At 45.0% G+C, this 22,165-nt stretch overlaps 1 protein-coding gene across 2 annotated transcripts in view; it reads left to right on the forward strand.

Moving 5' to 3' along the window:
- Positions 1-4,384: 4,384 nt before the first annotated feature.
- TMEM181 (transmembrane protein 181) overlaps positions 4,385-22,165 on the forward strand; it is a 74,831-nt gene continuing 57,050 nt past the window's right edge. Inside the window, exon 1 of one of the 2 annotated variants that reach the window (XM_045058304.1) lies at positions 4,385-4,598. In XM_045058304.1, coding sequence (XP_044914239.1) covers positions 4,468-4,598 — 131 coding nt within the window. In that variant the 5' untranslated portion in view covers positions 4,385-4,467. The remainder of the gene's footprint in view (positions 4,599-22,165) is intronic. The other variant, XM_003986675.5, reaches the window with a different exon arrangement.

Raw genomic sequence — 22,165 nt, forward strand, 5'->3', positions numbered from 1 at the left:
ACTCAAATCAGAAAGGAATGAGAAGTAACAACTGACATGATAGAAATATAAAGGATTATAAGAGACTACATGAAAAGTTATATGCCAACAATTTGAGCAAACTAGTATAAATGGGTAAATTCCTGGAAACATACAATCTTCTGAGACTGAGTCAGGAAGAAATAGAAAATTTAAACAAATTGTTTACTAATAACAAAATTGATCAGTAATCAACTCTGAACAAACAAAAATCCAGAACAAATGTCTTTACAGATGTATTCTACCAAACATTTAAAGAAGAGCTAATATCTATCCTTCTCAAACAATTCCAAAAAATAGCAGAAGAAGGACAACTTTGAAATTCATTCTGTGAGGCCAGCATTACCCTGATACTGAAACCAGGCAAAGACACAACATCAACAACAACAACAACAACAACAACAACAACAACAACAACAAAGAAAACTACAGGCCAATATCCGTGCTGAACGTAGATGCAGAAGTCCTCAACAAAATATTAGCAAACCTAGTTCAATGATAAATATCAAGTACTATTTATTCCAGGAATGCAAGGATGGTTCAATACTTACAAATAAATCAGTGTGATACACCACATTAACAAAATAAATGATAAAAAGCATATGATCACCTCAATAGATGTAGGAAAAAATATCTGACAAAATTTAACATATGTTTATGATAAAACTGTCAACAAAGTGGGTTTAGAAGGAACATACCTCATCATAATAAAGGCCTTATCTGACAAATACACAGCTAACATACTCATTGGGAAGAACTGAAAACTTTTTCTCTAAAATCAGGAACAAGACAAGGATATCTACTCTTACTTTTTTTAATGAACATAACCACAACAATCAGACACGAAAAAAATATGGGCATCCAAATTGGTAAGGTAGAAGTAAAACTGTCAGTATTTGCAGATGACATGATACTATATATAGAAAACCCTAAAGACTCCACTAAAAAACTATTAGAACTAATAAAGGAGTTCAGTAAAATTGCAGATACAAACTTATTATACAGAAATCTGCATTTTAAGAAAATGTTTATTTATTTTGAGCGAGAGAGAGAGAATGAGCAGGGGAGGGGCAGAGACAGAGGGAAAGAGAGAATCCCAAATAGACTTTATACTGTCAGTGCAGAGCCCGACACAAGGCTTGATCCCAGGAACCATGAGACCGTGACCTGAGCCAAAAACCAAGACTCAGACGCTCAACCAACTGAACCACCCAGGTGCCCCAGAAATCTAATGCATTTTTATAGACTAATAATGAAGTAACAGAAAGAGAAATTAAGAAAATAATCCCACTTACAATTACATCAAAATAATAAATACCTGGGAATAAATTTAACCAAGGAGATGAACTCCTTGCTATATGAAACAACATAAAAAATTTCACAGACATAATATTCAGTAAACAAAGCCAAACTCAGAAAAATTCAGACTATACGATTCTATTCATATAATATTAAAAAAAATATTTATAGTGATAGAAGCCAGAATAGTGGTTACCACTGGGAGAGGGGTGGCTGGAAAAGGACAAGACAGAGACTTCTGGGGTGTCCTATATCTTCATGTGGGTGGTGGTTACATAGATAAATACAATATAAAATTTGGATAATCTATACACATAAAATTGCACATTTTATATTTGTTGTACCTCAGTTAAAAACCAGAAGGATAGATCAAGAGTCTGAGAAGGAGCTAAATTTCCCAATCTCTTTCCACTCTGTGCAACTGAGCAATTGTCATTCTCTAACTGGAAAGCAGGAAACTAGAGATTGATTCCCTAGGACTATGTAATAGAGGGTATCTGGACTGGGACACACTGGCCGCAATCATGGGCAGCTGAACTGTGCTGAAATGGGAATAAAAGATAATCTTCAAAGATAGCCCCAAATAATTCCCCTCCTCTCTTTTGAGCATGATGTTACAGCTATCAAGGGGTTGAATCATGTTAACTCCCTTGAATCTGGACTGGACCTACACTGCTTTGACTTACAGGATGCAGAGAAAGTGACGTCATGGAGCTTCCAAGCACTTCCAAGATATGCTTCATCAATAAAGAGAAAGACGTGGGATCCAAACAGATGAGGGAAGAGAATCCCCAGGGTGATGGTGGAGAGATTGCTTAGATAACAATCGTGTACCAGGCATAGGACAACCGGTCCAGAACTGGTCAGAAGGCTAAGAAGAGATTTCTCAAAGATGAAATTGATAGAATGCATAATGTATTTGAATATCTCAAGAGTGGAGTTAGGCAATTTTGGGAGGACTTGAGGTTGAATTACAGATTAGTACATAGGCAACTAAGTAATAAAAAAGACCTGGCTAATTCTAGAGGAAATAAAATGTGTAGAAAAGGAAAACTAATTGTAGTACACTCTATGGCTCAACTGTGCATAACATTTACAATATTATTATATATATATATATATATATATATATATATATATATATATATATATATATGCAGGTGTGTACATGTCATATTTTATCTAGCAGTGTTAGCTCTTTGTGGTGAAAGAGGCACAAAATAAGTTAGTACCCCATAATTTTGGAGTCAGAAAACTTGCATTGTCCTCCAAGGGCTACTGTGGTTCAAAGGGAAAAAAAGGCTGAGGCTGGAGAAGTTAGGAAGTCTTCCCAGAGGATTTTTAAGTGTTCTGGTGTATCTTCGAGGTTGATTAATATTTCCCCCAGTGAGAAACTCTCTGTAGCCAATTATAAAATATTTGAAATGTGGCAGACGCTGGTCTCATCCCTATCTCATTTCAGAAAACAAATCAGCATGTATGCTTTCTGAAGCCCTCTTCTTAGAGTGTCTTTCTGCACTGTATTTTGGGTATAGCCAGTTCCGAGCTCTATTCTTTGCCCCCCAGAGATTATTAAATACAAATTAAAAAAAAAATTTTTTTTTTCAACGTTTATTTATTTTTGGGACAGAGAGAGACAGAGCATGAACGGGGGAGGGGCAGAGAGAGGGAGACACAGAATCAGAAACAGGCTCCAGGCTCTGAGCCATCAGCCCAGAGCCTGACGCGGGGCTCGAACTCCCGGACCGCGAGATCGTGACCTGGCTGAAGTCGGACGCTTAACCGACTGCGCCACCCAGCCGCCCCTAAATACAAATTTTTAAATACATGAGATGTTAACAAATTAAGGCTAAAACTGAACTGTGCAGGGTACAGGATAATCAGAAGTTATGGGAATGTTTGCAAGACTTGACAAGAGAGCTTGGCTAGCAGACAAAACATTGTTCCAAAATCTAAGGGGAAGGAGGAAATAAAACATGGGGATAGGGCCGCCCGGCTGGCTCAGTCGAGATTGTTTAAAAATAAAAATGTTTTATAAAAAAAAGAGCATGGAAGAGTGGGTGAAATTAGAGCATAACATCGGAATTCTGAGAATATGTAAAGGAGTGATGGTTAGAGTCACCTGGGGAGCTTTGAAAAATACAGATTCCTGGGACCTGTATTCTATAATTTATATTCAGTAGTGTAAGTGGTGGCCCAAAATGTATATTTGCAAAATGTTTTCCAATACATAAAAAAGATAAACCTTGTGTGTAAACCTGTCCTGTAAACCTGTCGGTGGAAATGCACCGACCTCATGAGGAACAGTTGCTTCTTCACTTATTATTGTGAAAATTCACAAGAGATGACACCATCACCATCTTTAGATAACTAGTCCCACGGAAGATGTGTTAATTTGTGAGTTTCTATTTTATATTCTAGTGTTCAGCTTGTAGAGGATGAGAAACTCCCTTGCCTCCCCCCACCCCCAGATCCCGTGGTTATAGAACGTGTGGGAAGAGGCATCTCATTTGGACACATTCGTTTACCGTTAAAAAATATTTATTATGACATAACCAGAATTGGCTTGGTTTTAAATGTTTTTGCATTAGGCCAAGCAGAACCCAGGGAGGGGGGTGGGGGGGAGGGGAAAGCAGTCAGGGGCTGTCCATGGTGCTGAACGTGGAGCAGGCTCCAGCCTTTGACCTGTTCGGTCCGTCTCCAAGCCCCATTTTCCTTTTTTTTTCTGTCACCTCCAGTTTCTCCCCTTTCCCAACACGAGCAGCAGAGAGGATGGCCCTTCATATTTTTGTCCTGGGCGGCAGATGACCTTGTGTTGGATCTCCCCCCTGGCTCCTTCTCCCTGGGCGGCGGCTGATGGGCGCGGCACCCACCCCTCCTTAGGCCCCCGCGGCTCGGCAGCGGATCCCATCGGCAGCCCCGCAGGGGCCGGCTCCCCTCTTGTCGCCCCGCCCCACCCACCCACCCCGCGCCCCCTCCCCACTTCCCCCGCCACCTGCTCCTCCTCCTTCTCGGTCCCGCCCAGTGCGCTGGCAGCCCCCGATCCCCGGAGCAGGGAAGAGAGAGGGACGAAGGAAGCAATACAAAGGGCGGAGCGGCGGGAGGAGGGGACGCAGGGCTCGGCGCCGGGACGGCGGGCGAGGCACGGGCATGGACGCCGAGTACCCTGCCTTCGAGCCCCCGCTCTGCAGCGAGCTCAAGCACCTGTGCAAGCGGCTCCAGGAGGCGTACCGCGAGCTGAAGGAGGACCTCACGCCTTTCAGAGATGACCGCTACTACAGGTAGGGGCGGGCGGGCCCCCGCCGGCCGGGCTACGGGGAGGAGGCGCGGACCCCGGGCTTCGGGCAGCCCCCGCCCCCGCCCCCGCCTCCCTAGTCCGGGAACCGGGCTGCGCTCCCGGCCTGGCAGGGTCCAGCCCCTGGGCCGCCACCTCACCCCGGCGCGTGTCGAGTAGTGGGAGGAGGGGCGGAAATGGGGGCAGGTCTGTGGATTCTGGCTGCGATCGGGGAGCCGGGGTAAAGAGCTGTATAGCCATCCCCTAGAAATCTGAGCCGAGACTCTCAAATCCGGAGAAGGGGACCCACGGGCTTTCGTCCCTGCTTTGCTCCTCCCTCTCTTCCTCCCATCCTGTCATCCCCTCCCACCCCCCCACCCGCAGGCCTACCGCCCCCACGGTCTTGCTCAGGCCTCGCTGAGTCCGGGTTTGGGGAGAGGATCACTCCCCCTCCAGCGTCAGGCAGGGAGGGCCTTGGCCTCTCTTTTGAGCTACTCAGGCCCCTGGGCTTTGGTGAAAATCTCTGAGGCTGGGATGTTCCTGAGCGTTGGGGGCAGATGGCCTCAGGGCTTCAGCAGGGCACCTTGCTGAAGATGCTGTGGGAGGTCATGGTTGGCAACCCCAAGGAGTTGTTGGTTTGGGTTTGTCTGTGTTCATCTCTGGAACCCTCTCCGTGTAGCTAAGGTGACAGCTAGGAGGGCTGGTAGAGCCCTGCAGCAGGGCAGTGGTCCCTTGCTGTTCTGATGGGAAACCATGTCCATCGTTAGCGAGTGGACTTAGCTGATGTGTTGTGCTGTCATGCAAGAACCCCGTCTGGAGTCTGGAGTCTGGGGCCCTAGGGTGGTTTTGTTACTAACTAGCTCTGTGACCCTGAGAAAGTTATCTGCTGACTTTGCTTTGCAAGCTTCCTCATCTGTAAAATGGGTAGCTTGAACCAGAAGGTTTGTGAGGAGGCGAAAATTCAACGGATGATGTACTCACTATGTGCTTAAGGATGGAAGTTGTACCGCACAGCTATCTTTGAGGGGGTGATAGTCATTTTTTCACAACAGGCCCTAATAGCCATATATGTGCTAGAAACACATATATCACACTTATCATCAGACCTTTTCAAAATTCCAATGGCTTCCCAGGGGCTAATCAGCAATATATTGCTGACTGATACATTGGTCACAGAATTACTGAGTGGAAAAGCCCATTTAAAAGATAAGTGATCCCTGTGGTGAGTCTCTGGATGAGACTCACAATCTGTCTAATGCAGCCCCCCGGGAGACCTGACAGTATGGTAAAAACAAACAAATCAACAAAACCCAGGTAGTTTTCAATCTTATGTTTGATGAATATTCCAGTTTCCTTTCCTACTAATTTCTCACCACTCTATTTTTTTTTCTCTGTATTTATTTTCTTTGGCAAGGGATGTAGTGAATAGCTAAATGGTCTTAATTCAGGTAGCAGAGAAGAGAACAAAGCCACACCACTGGTTAATTCACAATTGGATCATCTTTTGTTCATTCACCCATTTATTCAATGAATAGTCATCGAGTTAACTCTTGTGTTCCTGCTACCATTCTGGGTGTTAGAGATACAGGGTCCCTGATACCGTGGAGCTTATAGGTAATAAACAAATGATTACATATTGTAATGAGGGCTAGCAAGATAATAAACCAGGTGCCATGATAAGGAGCAATGGGGGTGCTACTTCAGAGAAGGTAATGGAGAAGGCTTTTAGAGAAGGTGACATTTGACTAAGAATGAAGAATGAGTTGCTCACTAGACAATGAGCTAAGGAGGAAAGTTCCAGAAGAGGGAGTATAAGTGTAAAGTCCCTGAGGCCATATAAACACGGTATAGTAGTCCCCTCTACTCTGCAAGGGTTATGTTCTAAGACCCCCAGTGAAACCACAGATAGTACTGAATCCTAGACATACTGTTTTTTCCTATACATACATACCTATGATAAGGTTTAATTAATTTTTAAAATTTCTTTCTTTTTTTTTTAATGTTTATTTTTGAGAGAAAGACAGAGCATGAGCGGGAGAGGGGCAGAGAGAGAGGGAGACACAGAATCCAAAGCAGGCTCCAGGCTCCCAGCTGTCAACACAGAACCCTACGTGGGGCTTGAACTTCTGAATTGTGAGATCATGACCTGAGCCGAAGTCAGACACTTAACCAACTGAGCCACCCAGGCTCCCCTAATTGATTTATTTTTTAAAGTTTATTTATTTTTGAGAGAAAGAGTGAGAGAGAGAGAGTTGGGGAGAGGCAGAGAGCAAGGGAGAGAGAGAATCCCAAGCAGGCTCCATGCTGTTAGTATGGCACCCAATGGGGGATTTGATTTCACAAACCATGACATGATATGAGCTGAAATCAAGAGTTAGATGCTTAACCAACTGAGCCACACAGGTGCCCCAGTAGAGTTTAATTTATAAATTAGGCTCAGTAAGAGATTAACAACAACTAAAAATTAAATAGTACAATTATAATATAATCAAGATTGTGTGAATGTAGTCTCTCTCAAAATATTTTACTGTACTGTACTCACCCTTCTTGTGATGATGTGAGATGACAACGCGCCGATGTGCTGAAATGCAGTAAGGTGAACAACATAGGCTTTGTGATGTGACATTAGGCTACTATGGACCTGCTGACCATATATCAGAGGCAGGATTACCTGCAGGTAACTGAAGTGGCCACAGAAAGCAAAACCACAGATAAGGGGGGACTACTGTGTATTCAAGGAATAGACAGAAGACCAGCATGGTCAGAAAAACAGGTAGGGCCAGGTCATATTTAGTCTTGAATGTTAGACTGAGAAGTGTGAATTTCATTAGAATTCCAGTGTGAAGCCATTGAAGGCTTTAAGTGGGGGGAGTGATACGAGCAGTTCGGCTGCCTGTCCGACAGCAAACATCTGAATCTATGCTTCAGGAACTACTCCACCAGTTGATTTGGATCTTGAAGACCACGAATTTACCATGGCTGGAAGGGGAAAGTGGTGAATTCTGTCCCTCTGCTATGAGAACAAGTCAACTACAGAATGCTTGACAATATTGTGTGTTGGCAGAGCAGTGAGGCTGAATCATGAAGACTGGTTTATAGTGAGGCGATGTTTTAGGTCATCGATCTATCTTCCATTGCTCCACTGGATTTTTATATCAGTGGGTTGTACCTTTACAAAACTAGGCGAAATATTCTTGAGCTTCTAAGTTGGGAAGCTGATAGTCACAGCTCCTGCATCCGCTTAGCTGGAAGATGAACTTGCTACTATAATTTTTGCTCCTGCTTTTCTCACTGCCTTTGTTTCCTCATTAGTGATTTATGATTAAAAGGCACCCTTCCTTTTTCCCCTGGAGGACTGGGCCTTGCTTCATGTGGCTGACAGTTTCCTCGTAATAGGGTACAGCAAGGAAGACAGCTGCTAATGCCCATTTTCAAAAGATGGTTGGTCCCTCCATTAGATGCCATGGCTGTTTGCATATTGGCTACATGATTTGGCATCATTGAAAAATGGCAGCCACGTTATCAAAGGACTCTTAGTCATTTGCACAAACTGAGAGATGACAGTGGTACAGCCCGATAGGAAAGGGGGAGTCGGCACCATGTAAGCTGGGTCTGAATCCTGGGTCTAAGTCTCAACTCTACCCTTTGCCAACTCCCTGGCCTTGGGAGTAATCGCTGTAGTTCACTGGTGATAAATGTCCACATAAGAAAAATAAAGCAAAGATTTCATAGGCTCAACTGCTTTGTGAAAATTACACTGAAGATGCTTTCCAATACAGACAACAGAAAAACCAAAGCAGGCGGAAGGCAATGAATTGAGTTGTAGATCCAGTAGCCTAATGCTGTTATCAAGTCCTTTCTTTTTAACTTGATGGCACTTGGCCTCCATTGGCCACTAATAATCATGTAAGTAAGCTATTGCTTCTTATTGACATTCATGGGCAGAATGGGCTGGCTTCCTCTAAAAGACAAGGGATAACTTGAAGCCTGCAGCAAAACTCCTTGAATCTCATCTATTCTCCCACCAAAATGTAACAATGAAGAAGACAGACGTGTGTTGACCAGGACAGAACTTTCATACACTGCAGATGGGAAGATAAATTGGACAAGTCCCATATGCGACTGTTTGTCTGAAGTTGAACATATGCATCCCCTTTGGCCCAGCAATCCCTTTTTAGGTATTTACCCTACAGAAATGCTTATACATGTCCTCAACAGACAAGGACTAAAATGTTCATAGCCACACAATTTGTAATACTCTTTAACTGGAAACCAACCTAATACTCATCAACAGTAGAATGGATAAATTTGACTTATTCCACAATGGTATATTATACAGCAATGAAAGTAAACAACTTACAACTATACACAACAAAAATGAGTCTCACACACACATAACATGAGCAAAAGAAGCTCAGAGTATATACACAGACTATATACTGTTTGATTCTACTTATATATAGTATAAAACAGGCAAAATGACTCTATGCTCTTGGAAGTCAAGGTAGTGGTTTCCCATGAGAGAATAGTGAGTGGAAGTGGGCAGGAAAGGGCCTTATGGCTGCTGGTAATATTTTGTATCTTGATCTGGGTGCTGGTTACACAGGCATATTCAGTTTGTGAACATCTACCAAGCTATACACACAAAGTGTGTACTTTGCTGTTTGTGTATTATGCTTCAATAGAAAGCTTAAAAGAAAACCAACTCCTGTGTCTCATTGGTGACATCATGGCCCTTGCTCTTTCAAGAGCTCCTGGGAAGGAAATAGAGGCAAATCAGAGCACCCCAGGAGCTGAGGGTGGGGCTAATTTCCCTAAGGCTGTGTCCTCAAGGGAGGAGAGGTAGAGAGCAAAACACGGTTGGAACTCATTTAGGAAGAAGATGTGACGAATGGATACCAGGCAGGCCCCCATGTCCATGAAATACATAGTAAGGAGCTGAAGAAAAATGAAGGACAGTAAATATGTTCCACTGGAGCTCAGCTTTTGGAGACTTTGTGGTTGGTCATTTTGCTGACCCATACTGTGTTTCTCATGTTACTACTTTACCTCTGTAAAATACTACTGCAAAACGAAGATGGGCTTGAATTTTCTTGGCCAGAAAAGTGATGCCAGTGGTCCTTACCCAAGAGGCTTTCAGAAGCAACATTTCGTCACCTTGGTGAATTCATCAGGGCCCAGGGACCCACCTTTAGTCTTGATGGCCTACTTTAGCCAGCACATCAAGAGAAGGATTCTCATTAACTAAGCTCTGGGCTAATGTACAGAATCAGGATGCCAGTCTATTTAATTGGGTTATGCAGACCCCTGAGAACACAGATAATGGTGGTCATGGCATCACAACCAGGGGATTATTAGATCAGGAATTCCCAATGCTAGCTGCACATCAGGATAACTTGGGAGAGCTTTTGAAAAGACAAATGCCCAGGGGTGCCTGGGTGGTTCAGTTAAGCGTCCGACTTCAGCTCAGGTTATGATCTCATGGTTCATGGGATTGAGCCCCTTGTCAGGCTCTGTGCTGACAGCTCAGAGCCTGGAGCCTGCTTCAGATTCTGTGTCTCCCTCTCTCTCTGCCCTTTCCCTGCTCATGATGTCTCTCTCTCAAAAATAAACATTAAACATTTTTAAAAAAAAATTAAAAGGACAAATGCCCAGTAGTACCCTCAAGAATTCTGATTTAATTGGCCTGGGCTGGATCTCAGCCAGGATGGAAAACCCAAGAGGGGTGAGTAGAATGTTTAAGAGCATTAAGCTGGGGGTGCCTGGTACGTCCGTCTCAATGGGCCAGACTTGCCAGCAGGACAGCAATACTGGAAATCATTAGTTAAGGCTCCTCCCCCACGCAAAGCACAGCAGCCGCTGTCACCAATCACCTTGGCTTTTTCCACACTTCTAGGCTGACCTAACTCCCTTTTTAGGTTAATACATCTGTTCAGGTTATAGGTAGGTTTAAAGGTCTGAGGACCATTTTTTCCATTTAAGGCAAACCTGCATATATGTGCTGGTTTTGATGTTAATGACCCATCAGACCTGACCCACCTAACATGATTTTCATGTTAATGTTTCAGCTGGCTAACATTTGTCCTTCTTTTCAAGTTATTGGGGACAATTCATTGTAATTAGAGTACTGACCTCTCTGTCTTTTTTTTTTTTTTTTTGGTGGGAGGAAACGTAAGTATCTCTCTGATGAGACCATAATTTTAGAAAGGTAGAAAAATCATTTCATTAAACTTGTATGCTTGAGAACTTAGAGTTATGTACAAATCTGGCTCAGCGAGAAAGGCTGGTTTTCTGTTTGGGACAAGACACAGGCCTCAGAAGGGCCATGGACCAAGGACCTAGCAAACATGTGTATGAGGGGCCAGTGGTGGGCACTAGGACAAGTCAGCAACTCCCAGACCTACCCAAGTCCTCCCAGGGCAGCACCCCTCCCCCATGACTCCTGACTGCTTTCTGCTCCCATGCTCTGGGATCTTGCTCCATCAATTATTCTGTCTTGTTCTCATGTCTCAGTCTTTCCCTCAACTCTGACTCCTTCCCAAATGCTTAGTCCAAACTTCCTTCAGCCCAGCCTCCTTGGGTGCAACCACACTGTCTTCTTCAACAAATGTTGGCCTGCCTTCTTCCTCTACCATATTGTCCTGCAATTGAGTTAAGGGTGGTCCCTGCATGTTGGCTCCCATGTTGTTTCCTTCCTCACTGATTTCATAGCAGATGCCTGACTTACTCCCACTGGTGCCTAACTCAAATTCTTACATATCTAATTGCTTTACATATAGCCCCAATATGCATATGTTTAGCTATTTGCAGTCTTCCTGCTTTGTATCCCTGTGAAACAGCACTCATCTGTTGGCTATAGATATGGCAAACCCTGTGGCTATAAAAGACCCCAAACTGTTGCTGCCCTTGGGAGTTCTCTGACTCAGAGACTCCTTCCTCCCTCTGCTGAGCAATATTACCAGTACACAGAAGTCTCCTCTTCAATTCTCCCCCAGCCAGGGTTTGCTAGCATTCTTTATTGTGGTAAGGCTGTGTCTAATCTGTCTCTATGTCACGAGCATCTAAAAGAAAGTATATCACACAATAGGTGTGTGATACCTGCTACATTAAAAGCATGAATGAATGAAACAATGGAAGAAGTTTCACTAAATTACAGGCAAGCAGATTTTGCCCCAGTTTTTAATAGGTAGAAGCTATGAACTGAAGAGTTCCACATGAGCCCCCAGTAAAATTGGGAATTGCTTGCTGGGCAGTAGTTGCTCTGGAGTAACCACCAGGAAGATAATTTTTAAAATATAGTGAAAAATTATTAAAGATATTAAAATTTACAGTAGAAAATATTCAGTTAATGCAAAAGAAAACAGTAAAGGGGACTAGAGGAACAAAAAAGACATGAGACATATAGAAGATAAATACAATGGCAGACATAACTCCAGCTGTATCAATTATAATATGAAATGTGAATAAACAAAACAATCTATCAAGAGGCAGAGGTTGTCAATGAGATAATAAGCAAGATCCAGTTATATTCTGTCTACAGAAAACACACTTTATTTTTTTAATGTTTATTTATTTTTAGAGAGAGAGAGAGAGAGGCAGAAAGGGAGAGAAAGAATCCCAAGCAAGTTCTGCGCTAACAGACGTGGGGCTTGATCTCACAAATTGTGAGATCATGACCCAAGCCAAAAGCAAGAGTCAGATGCTTAACCAACTGAGCCACCCAGGCACCCCCAGAAAACACACTTTAGATTCTAAGATATAAATGAGTTGAAAGTAAAGGATGGAAAAAGATAGATCATGCAAACAGCAAACTTAGAAAAGCTGGTGTGACTATACCACTACCAGATAAAATAGCTTTTAAAATAAAACATGTTACTGAGAGATAAAGAGGGATATTCTATTATGATAAAAGGGTCAAACCATTAGGAAGATATAGCCCTGTAAACTTGTATGCAATGAACAACAGAGCCTAAAATACATGAAGCAAAAACTAACAGAAATGAAGGGAGAAGTAAAAGATTCAAAAATAATAGTCGGAGTCTTCAATACCCACTTTCAATGATGGATGGAAAAACTAGCCAAGAGATTGATGATGTTGATAAAAGGCTTGAACAACAGCATAAACCAACTAGACCTACTAGGAATCCATAGAATACTATGCCCAACAACAGTAGAATACAAATTCTTCTCAAGTGTACACGGAGTATTCTCTGGGATAGATCACATATTAGTCTGTGAAACAAGATATAATAAATTTAAAAGGACTGAAATCAAACAAAAGAAGTTCTGCAACAACCATGGAGTGAAAATAGACATCAATTATAGGAAGGAATTTAGGAAATCTCCAAATGTGGCAATTAAACAACACACTCCTAAATAACCCATTGGCAAAAGGTGAATCATAAAGGAAATTCATATTTTGAGATGAATGGAGTGAGGACACACTTCACCAGAACACCTGGGATACAGCTAAAGCAGTACTTAGAGGGAAATTTATAGCTGTAAATGTACATATTAAACAAGAGGGAAGAGCTCAAATCAATACTTAACCTTCTACCTTAAAACATTGGGGAGGAAAAGAAAACTCAAAGCAAGCAGAAGAAAAACAATAGTAAAGAGTATGCTGAAGCTTAACTAAAGAAAAATAGAGAAACAATAGGGAAAATGAATAAAACTAAAAGTTGGTTTTATGAAAAGATCAATTCACTTGACAAACCTATAGCTAGACCGACCAAGAAAAAAAAGAAGATGCAAATTACCAGAATCAGGAATAAAAGAGGGAACATTGCTCTCAATCTTACAGAAATAAAATAAATAAAAGATTACAAGGGAATGCCATTGGATAATTGATGCGGATAAATTCTAAGAGACACTGTTATGCTGTTACCAAACCAAAGACCTCGCAAGAAAACCACAATCTCTCATGGATATAGACAGAACAATTTTCAAACAAAACAAAAAGCTAGCAAACTGAGTCCAGCAATGGGATTATCAAAAAAAGGATTATGCACCATTACCAAGTGGTGTACGAATGCAAGGTTGTTTTAACATTAAAAAAATCAATTAATATGTAATGCCACCAGCCCATCTCATGTTTTCTTTCATTTATCATTTGGTGTTTCCAGGTTGTACAACTCTGTGCTTATGGGATGTCCTGAATGACCTTAACTGGCTGCTGGTGTCTGTATGGCACCTGTGGTTCAGACAGCAGGGTTCTTCCTGGTGGCTCACCCAAGTTAATTATTTTTATGTGCGCCTTCGTGTAAACAGAGCCTTGGCCCATGCAGCAGAGTTGTTTTCTTCTCTTTTCTTTTTTTATTTTTTTTAATGTTTACTTTTGAGAGAGAGAGAGAGAGAGAGAGAGAGAGAGCAAGACAGAGCATAAGAGGGGCAGAGAGAGAGGGAGACACAGAATCCAAAGCAGACTCCAGGCTCTGAGATGTCAGCACAGAGCCCAAAGCAGGGCTCGAACTCATGGACCGTGAGATCGTGATCTGAGCCAGTTAGATGCTTAATCGACTGAGCCACCCAGGCACCCCTTTTTCTTTTCTTTAAAGCTAGCTGCATCTTGTTCTGAACCGAGAGGAAGCTCATAAAGAAGACATTCATTTCCTTGAGAGCAAAGCAGGAAGAAGTCCAACTGTTCCCCGGGGCTGGTTAGCATTCAGCTACAGCAAGGACTCCACTCTTAGAGTAGAAGACCATCATTTTCCAGATGAGAACAGGCCTCCAAAGCTCAAAATATGAAAGCCGGGACCCTGGATTAGCTTCCTAGGGCTGCGGTGACACAGTGCCACAAACCGAGCGGCTTATGCGGCAGATGTCTATTGTCTCCCAGTTCTGGAAGCCAGAGTTCTGAGCTCAGGGTGCCCGCAGGGTGGTTCCTTCCAAGGCTGTTCCTTGGCTGGTACATGGCCTTCAGTCTTTTCCCAGTGTCTTCACATTGTCTGCCTCTGCATCCAGATTTCCCCCATGAGGACACCAGTCGTGGTGCATCAAGACTCTTATTTCTGAATAAGGCCCCATTTACAGGCACTGGGCATCAGGACTTCGACAACTAGGGGACATAGTTCCACCCATAACAGGCTGTCCTTGAAGAGGATAGCCCATGTGTGGATACAGGCTGTGGACTTAGATTCCCCTCTGGATGTTTTCTAAACTAGCAGTTAACTGATGAACATGAGCCAGGAGGGCTGCGTCTTGACTTGGCTCTGTTGCTACCATCCTGGAAATCAGGTCTGCACATCTCACAGAAGGATCTCAGATCCCTCCTGGCTCTAAACCCAAGACCACAGAGTTGGGGGGGGGGGTGTTGTGGGCCTGAAGGGGGTGACCCGGTAATGGCCTTCCCAGCAGAGATGATTACGCTGAGCTGCCTGAACTTTATGAAGTTCAGGTTGGGAAAGGTGTGTGTGTGTGTGTGTGTGTGTGTGTGTGTGTGTGGTGTATGGTGTGTGTGCATATGGCATGTGTGTAGTATGTGCGTGGTGTGCATGGGTGTGATGTGTGTGTGGGAAACCAGTTTTCTGGGGGCTGTTGGGTCAGAGGTAAGGTGACCAAAGTGTCCTGGCTTTAGCACTGAACGTCCAGTGTCCTGGGAAAGCCCTCAGTCCAGGGAGTGTTCAAAGGTTGGTCACCCAAAGGTGCAGCTGCGGCTGCAGCCTGAGGATGTGGGGTCTGAGGCTCTGAGGCTGCACCGACCGCCTGGAGCCGCGTGTGTGCACGTGGGGTGGCAGCACCAGAGTCCTGGGCAGAGGGGACAGAAGGTGTGCCCTTGAACTTCTCCACTCAGGATTGTTGGTTCTCTCTCCTTTGTCCAGCTTTCTCTTCTTGCCTCAGCCCTTGTCTGCCCTGCCTGCGGAATAAAGACAGGCTGGTTACCTTGGGGCTATGGTTCCCAGAGGCGAGCCCCCCCCCCCCAAGGCAAGAAAGCCTCAAGGCTCTTTTTAAAGCAACTACTATTTGCGGGGCACCGCCTTTCCTGTCCCGAAATGAAATTCCTTGGTAATATCTTACATGCTTCCGTAACTTAAAAAACAAAAACAGCTACCATAAATGTAATCAGAACAAGCAATGAAAGCAATGCATAAATAGTATGTATTTCAACCCGCAGATGCTCTGGTAAGTCACTAAAAGGAAATGTGCCTGGGGGCGCCGGGGGCTCAGTCTGCTAAGTGTCTGACTTCCGCTCAGGTCATGAGCTCACGGTTCGGTTCGTGGGTTTGAGCCCCTGGAGCCTACTTCAGATTCTGTGTCTCCTTCTCTCTCTCAAAACTAAATAAACATTTAAAAAAAAAAAAAAGGAACGAAATGTGCCAGGGGGCAAGATTTTCCAAAGCCACTGCTTTTGACCCCCCTGCAGGCATTCCCCGGGGTGGGTGGGCGCCCACACTGTTCCCCACAAGAGGCCACTCTCTGAAGGTTGCCCCACCCCTACCCCTCATTCAGCCCAGGTTGCGGGGCATTGCCCTGCCCATTTTGGACGTTTCTATACCAGGGCTCCTGCCTTCCTCCCTGACCCTGTAAGTTCTTGAGTTTTGTGCCCTTTAGTCTGCATCCTGCAAGTCAGGATAAAGACCTTTCTTCTGTATGTTCAAGGCCAAAGTAGCCTGGTGGCCTTTCTGTGGCCTAAGGGCCCTTGGACCCGCAGCTGGACGGCCCCTTCTCGTACCTGGAACTGGCCAACTCAACATTTACGCTAACTTGGCAATTTATGGTAAATTGTGGATCTAATTTGAGCAGCTTGGTTTGCTGTGCAGGAAGTGGCTTGCTCCAGTGGCCGGCTGGTCCCCTTCTGGAAGCAGAGCTCTGAAGGTAGAGGCAGGCCATGTGATGAGCCAGGGCCCTGGGGGTGCTGCACACAGAAGTGGGGGGAGCATTAGCAGGGGGGGAATGCTGTCCTACCTCCTTTGTCTCCTAGGGAATGAGGGAAGCAAACCGAACTTGGAAAAAATACCATAACCTGGGGACAGCTGTGTTCTTTCAATTCTTTTGAATACACCCACATGGCTGGGAAAGTGCCCTTCGGGTGCGGTTATTTGTAGGGCAGTGCTCTCAACAAATCGTGTTGATTTCCAATCCCCAAGCCCCATGAGGACTTGAAGAAGGGTTATGTTTCTATGTGAGGACTATTACCAGTTTCCTCAGTTTACCTGTCCAGCATTTCTGACATGCAACCCCATGGGCTCGGTGAAGAGAGCCCTCGATTTTGATTCAGGCCAACAAAGATAACTTAAAAGTCAGTTCGGAAAGGGGAAGCACACGGACGGCTCGGTGGTGAATGATTGAGAAGCTCCAGACCTGGCATTCTTCTTATGGCTGTTCTCCTCAGCTGCTCGCAGGGCAAAAATGCAAAATCAAACACCGTCCCTTCGGGTTGCAATAGTAATGATGACTTTGCTGTAGTTCTCACTGTCGAGCACAATGTCAGGGACACTTCCAGGCATTAACTGTCACTTTATAGAGATATGGTACAACAGCATTTAAGACTATTGATTGCAAGTATTAATTTCAGCCCAAAAGAAGGAATTTATACAAAGACACAGAGATAATTTACAGAATCAAAGGGCAAAAATGCAGCTGGACCCCAGGAAGGAGCTGGAAGCGATTCTGCATTGATTTCATGGGTTTGTCATTCTGATCTCTTACCAGTGCCCCAAACCACCACTTACCAAATTTACTGCCCAGTGGAAGCCTTTAGAAAGCCTTAATAATGACGATGCCTAAGCTCTACTTCAGATTCTGATTGGATTGGTTTGGGGTTCAGCCTGGGTATTGGGCCTTTTTAATGCTCTCAAGTGATTTTGACTTCAATACATTTTGAGTCCCATTGTTCTAAACTAATTTGTTCCTCTGCCCTTTTGTCCTGCCTGCCTGGGAGCTCCCAGTCTTTGACCAATACCCATACTCTCTTCTCTGTGCTTAAGCTGCTCTTTTGCAGGAAGAAATCACCACCAGGCAGGCATTAGTAGGAGTCACATTTTTTTAGAAGTCTTCATTAATATGAGATCAAAGACGTCAGCTGGGGCCTCCAGGAAGCCCCAGAATCCTGTTAGATTTCCCCAGGACGCTCATTTGCCCAGTCTTTGCAACAATGACTTCAAACCTTCTCCACCTCTTTGTGCTGAATCAAGTGGACAAGTCCCCAGAGCCCCCTGGGCCCTGCCCCCAACCTCCCATCCCTCCTCACTACGGCCATGCTTGCTTCTGCACCTGAGTCGTCCTGATAAAGGTCCACATAGTTCCTGGCCTCTGCCACCTCTGCCCCACTGGGGGGAGGCTCGTTCACCCCTGATCGGCTGGACTGGTGCCCATAGGCCCTGACTCCCCAGTGCCTGCTTGCAGGGCCCCAGGATACAACCTAGATGTGTTGGTCAGACTCCGGACCGCGGAAGCCAGATGGCAGGACAGAACCAACAGACTGTTTCCAGACATGGTAGTTTCTGGCAATCCTTCTGCAAGATCAAGCAACCAGAGATGTTGGTAGTGAAGCCCGGGACAGCTTACACTCCCTTGAATTTACTCTCCTGAGCCCCTGCCTCCATTCTCTCTCCATGCTTCCCTGGGGTAGCACCTGCTTCCCATAAAGTTAATATGGAAAATTTTGCCTCAGATTCTGTTTTCGAGGGAAGCAAGCCGAGATCTTGTTAAACGTGAAGACAGTTTTGCCCAGTGACCCATAGAAGAAATACAGGCCGGGAGGAGCGTGGCCAGCTGTCCTGGTTTGCCTGGGGCTGCAGGACCCCGGGAATCAGGCTTTCAGTGCTAAAACTAGGAAAGTCTCAGGAAAACCGAGACCAGCAAGGTGTCCTCACAGACGGGGGAGCACACTCAGCTTCCCACCTCTGAATGACACGCTTGCTGCTCCCACAGCCCCCACCCTTTCCTTCCGTGGGAAAGTGCCCTCCGCCCCATCCTCGAAACCGTGAGAAGACACGCCAGTATATTGCCAGTCATCTGGCAAATCCAGCTGTCCTTCGTTCAGTACGCATGCTGGGTGTCTTTCCATACTGGGCTTTGTGCCAGGCCCTGGAGAAATGAGAAGTCAAGGGCGGCACAGGGAAGTCGCAGGTGACGGTAGTGGAATGGTACTTATTTGGTGAAAGTGAAGTGTATGCAAAACAACCCCCAAAGGCTGAAGGAAAAGGCCAACAATTCCTCCTTGAGGAGAAGTGGTTTATTAAGGGGTCTTATGGACAGAAGCATATCTTGAGCATCATAAGACAGGAGATCTCTGCAGCCCCACCTCCTGAAGACCTGCTTCTGTAACCCCAGAGGCTGATAGTACATGTGGGGGACCAGCCAGGAGGACAAAGCTTGAGAGCAGGTGTGTGTCATGGCCACAGGCCAGATTGAGGACGTTACCGCATGGGGTGTAGTTAAGGGTGTGGCTAAGCAAAAGGAAAGAGATGGAGGGGGTGCTGTGCTCAATGTTACAGGTCACAGACCAGTCATCATGGCGGATTTGTTCAAGATGGCGTTAGTCTGGTTCATGCAGTGTCTCCCAAATGCAAAGAACAAAATAAAAGCTACGTTTCAGTCAAATAAATTGAGAGTGATACTTAAAAAATCCTAAATTACCACAGGCAGAGAAGGTGAAGGTATCAGTATGCTGGACACTAATTCCTGGTGAGTCGAAGCAGTGGGGCCCGTGAGCAAGGGCTGTGCCCCATGAGAGTGTGTGAGAGCCAGGGTTGGGCCCTGCTTCTACTCACTATGCTTCATTATTGCAAGTACCAGAAACCAATGGGTACCAAGGAAAAAAGAGGGCATTTGTTTCAAGGTGCTAAGAGGACAGAATGAGATCATTTGTGTAAACTCCTTAGCATAGTAGTCAACTTTATAGTGATTCTGGGAGTTCCGTGCAGTTATCTTACCTTTGGAGATGAGAACAGAGGAAGCAAACATTATGTAGCAAGACTATGGAAACCAGTCTCCAAAGATGGTACCCGAGAGAACCACTCCTCTCAGGGTTCATGCTCTTCTGTTGTCTCTTCCCCGTGGATCTGGGCTGGCTCTGACTGGCTTTTTACCCACAGAATATGGTGGTAGTGATGCTGAATGACGTCTGAGGCCAGGTCGTAGGAAGCCCTGCAGCTTCTTCTCTGGTGTCTCGGAGCCACCATTCGAGGGGAAACCAGCCACAAGTTTGAAGTCCAACTTCCTGGGCAAAACTGTCTTCACGTTTAACAAGATCTCGGCTTGCTTCCCTCAAAAACAGAATCTGAGGCAAAAGTTTCCATGTGGAAACCAGCCACAAGTTTGAAGTCAAACTTCCTGGAGATCTATAAGGAAGCCCAAGCTAGCCGTGTGGAAGAAGCCACATGGGAAAGACTGCCTGGCTGGCCCCCTGCTTTCCAGCCATCCAAGCTCAGGTACCAGACATGTGAAAGGATGCATTTTGGATGTCCAACACAGTCAAGCCTTCAGATGACTGCGGCCCCGATGTCATCAGACTGTATTCACAAGGGAGACCTCCAGCAAGAACCACTCAGCTGAGCTTGTCAACACACAAGACCACGAGAGATAGTAAACTATTGTTTTAAGCCACCGTAGTAGATGCCATCTAAAATGGTTTCCAGTGACCCCCCCCCACCTCAAGATATTCACACCCTTTCATGCATGATCCCCACCTCTTGGGAGTTGGATGGACTTGTAATTTGCTTCTAAAGAATAAAGTAAAAACATTGGGATGTCACCGGTGAGGTTAGGTGACTTGTATCTTACCCTCACTATCTAGTTCTTCTCACTGACTCCCTCAGATGAAGCAAAGCTGCCTTGTCAGAAGCTTCCCTGTAGAAAGTGTCAAGGGGTAAGGAACTGAGAATGGCCCCCAACCAACAGCCCATGAGGCACTAGCTCCTGCCAACAACCACAAGCATGAGCTTTGAGGTGGACCCTTCCCCAGTCTAAGCTTGAGGATAACTTCAGTTCCAGATGACACAGTGCCTACAGCCTGAACCAGAGCCTGAGCAAAGGGACCCAGTTAATTGAGCCCACATTCCTGACCCACAGAAACCACAAGATAATACATGTTGTTTTAGGGCCCAAAGTTCTGAGGTAATTTGTTCTGTAGCAACAGATAAGTAATATAGCTACTATATGTTGGGGTAGTTTGTCATGCAACAATAAATAATGTGAACGAGTACAATGATAAGAAAGCAAAAGCAAGTCTTATATTGTCAATAACCCCAAGCTGAATGCCTGTGCTCTGGAATTACTAAACCTGATAAAAAGATAAGGTTTGGAACCAGCAAGAGGTTAGACCTTGCTTCTCCTGATCAGTTCTCAGGAGTCAAGAAGACCATGAAAAGCAAGCTCCCATGTTTGGTGCAACAAGTAGGCCAGAAGGCATAAGCCCTCCTGCAAATGACTGGAGGAGGTTTTGGGGAAGGCAGCACGGCGAGAGAACTGAGCCCTGGTGGAAATACCTTAGTTCTGCTCTGCTTACTGCAGAGGGGATGAGTCAGCTGGTGATGGGCATCCAGGAGCTGTTGAAACCCAGGCCAAAGAGGTCGCTAATGTCAGCTGGCATCAACTATAACCAGGCTCAGGGGAGAGTCAAGACTGTGAGATTTTCCTGCCTTGGAACAAAAAATAGGCAATTAGAGTCATTGGTACTGAATTCATCTATATTCTCTGCCTTGAACATGGAGGTCAGTTTCTCTTTTTAGGAAGTCTTCCATTTAGGGGTGTTAGGGACTGAATGCATGTGTGTCACCCTCCGCCTGCCCCCAGCCAGCTCCTGTTCATATGTTGAAGACATAACCTCCCACTATAGCTGAACTTGGAGTAAGGAAGTAATTAGGCATCCTTATCAGAAGAGCTACCAGACAGCTCCTGCTGTCTCTCTATCCTCTCACACACGCTTTAAGGAAAGGCCATGTGGTGGTGTCTCCAAGCCAGGAAGAGAGTCCTCACCAGAAACTCAACCGATCAGAGCCTTGATCTTGGACTTGTAGCCTCTAGAACTGTGAGGAAAAATTTAACTGTGTAAGCCACTCAGTATCTGCGTGAGCCATTCGTATTTTGTTACAGTGGCCCAAGCAACTAACACAATGGGTTAGAGAGAATTGGAATCAGCCATTTCTGTTTCCTTCCTATTTAACTCAGGGCCCCACTAGAGCATGAGCACTTGATGTTAGCCATTACTGATGATGATGATGATGATGATGATGATGATGATTTTGAGAGAGAGGAGGTGGGGGAAGCATTCGAGGGGAAGGGGCAGAGGGAGAGGGACAGAGAATCCCAACACGGAGCCCTACAAGGGGCTTCATCTCATGATGGTGAGATCATGACCTGACCCGAAATCAGGAGTTGGGAGGCTTAACTGATGAGCCACCCAGGTGCCCCGTTATTATTATTAATAAGATAGGTAAGGAGATCACTGCAGTGTATCTACAAAATGTTAGACAAGTGTTGTTAAATTAGGAAGTAAATTTGACAGTAGACCATGAATTTCCTAGGGTATCAAGAATATTTGCAGATGAGCCCCTTGAGTTGTTGCCATTAGCCTTGAAAAATAGCAGTGAGTGGGAGTCAGCAAACTACAGACTGGTGGACTGGACTTGA

The sequence above is a fragment of the Felis catus genome, chromosome B2 (assembly GCF_018350175.1).
Source record: "Felis catus isolate Fca126 chromosome B2, F.catus_Fca126_mat1.0, whole genome shotgun sequence".
Taxonomy (NCBI): domain Eukaryota; kingdom Metazoa; phylum Chordata; class Mammalia; order Carnivora; family Felidae; genus Felis; species Felis catus.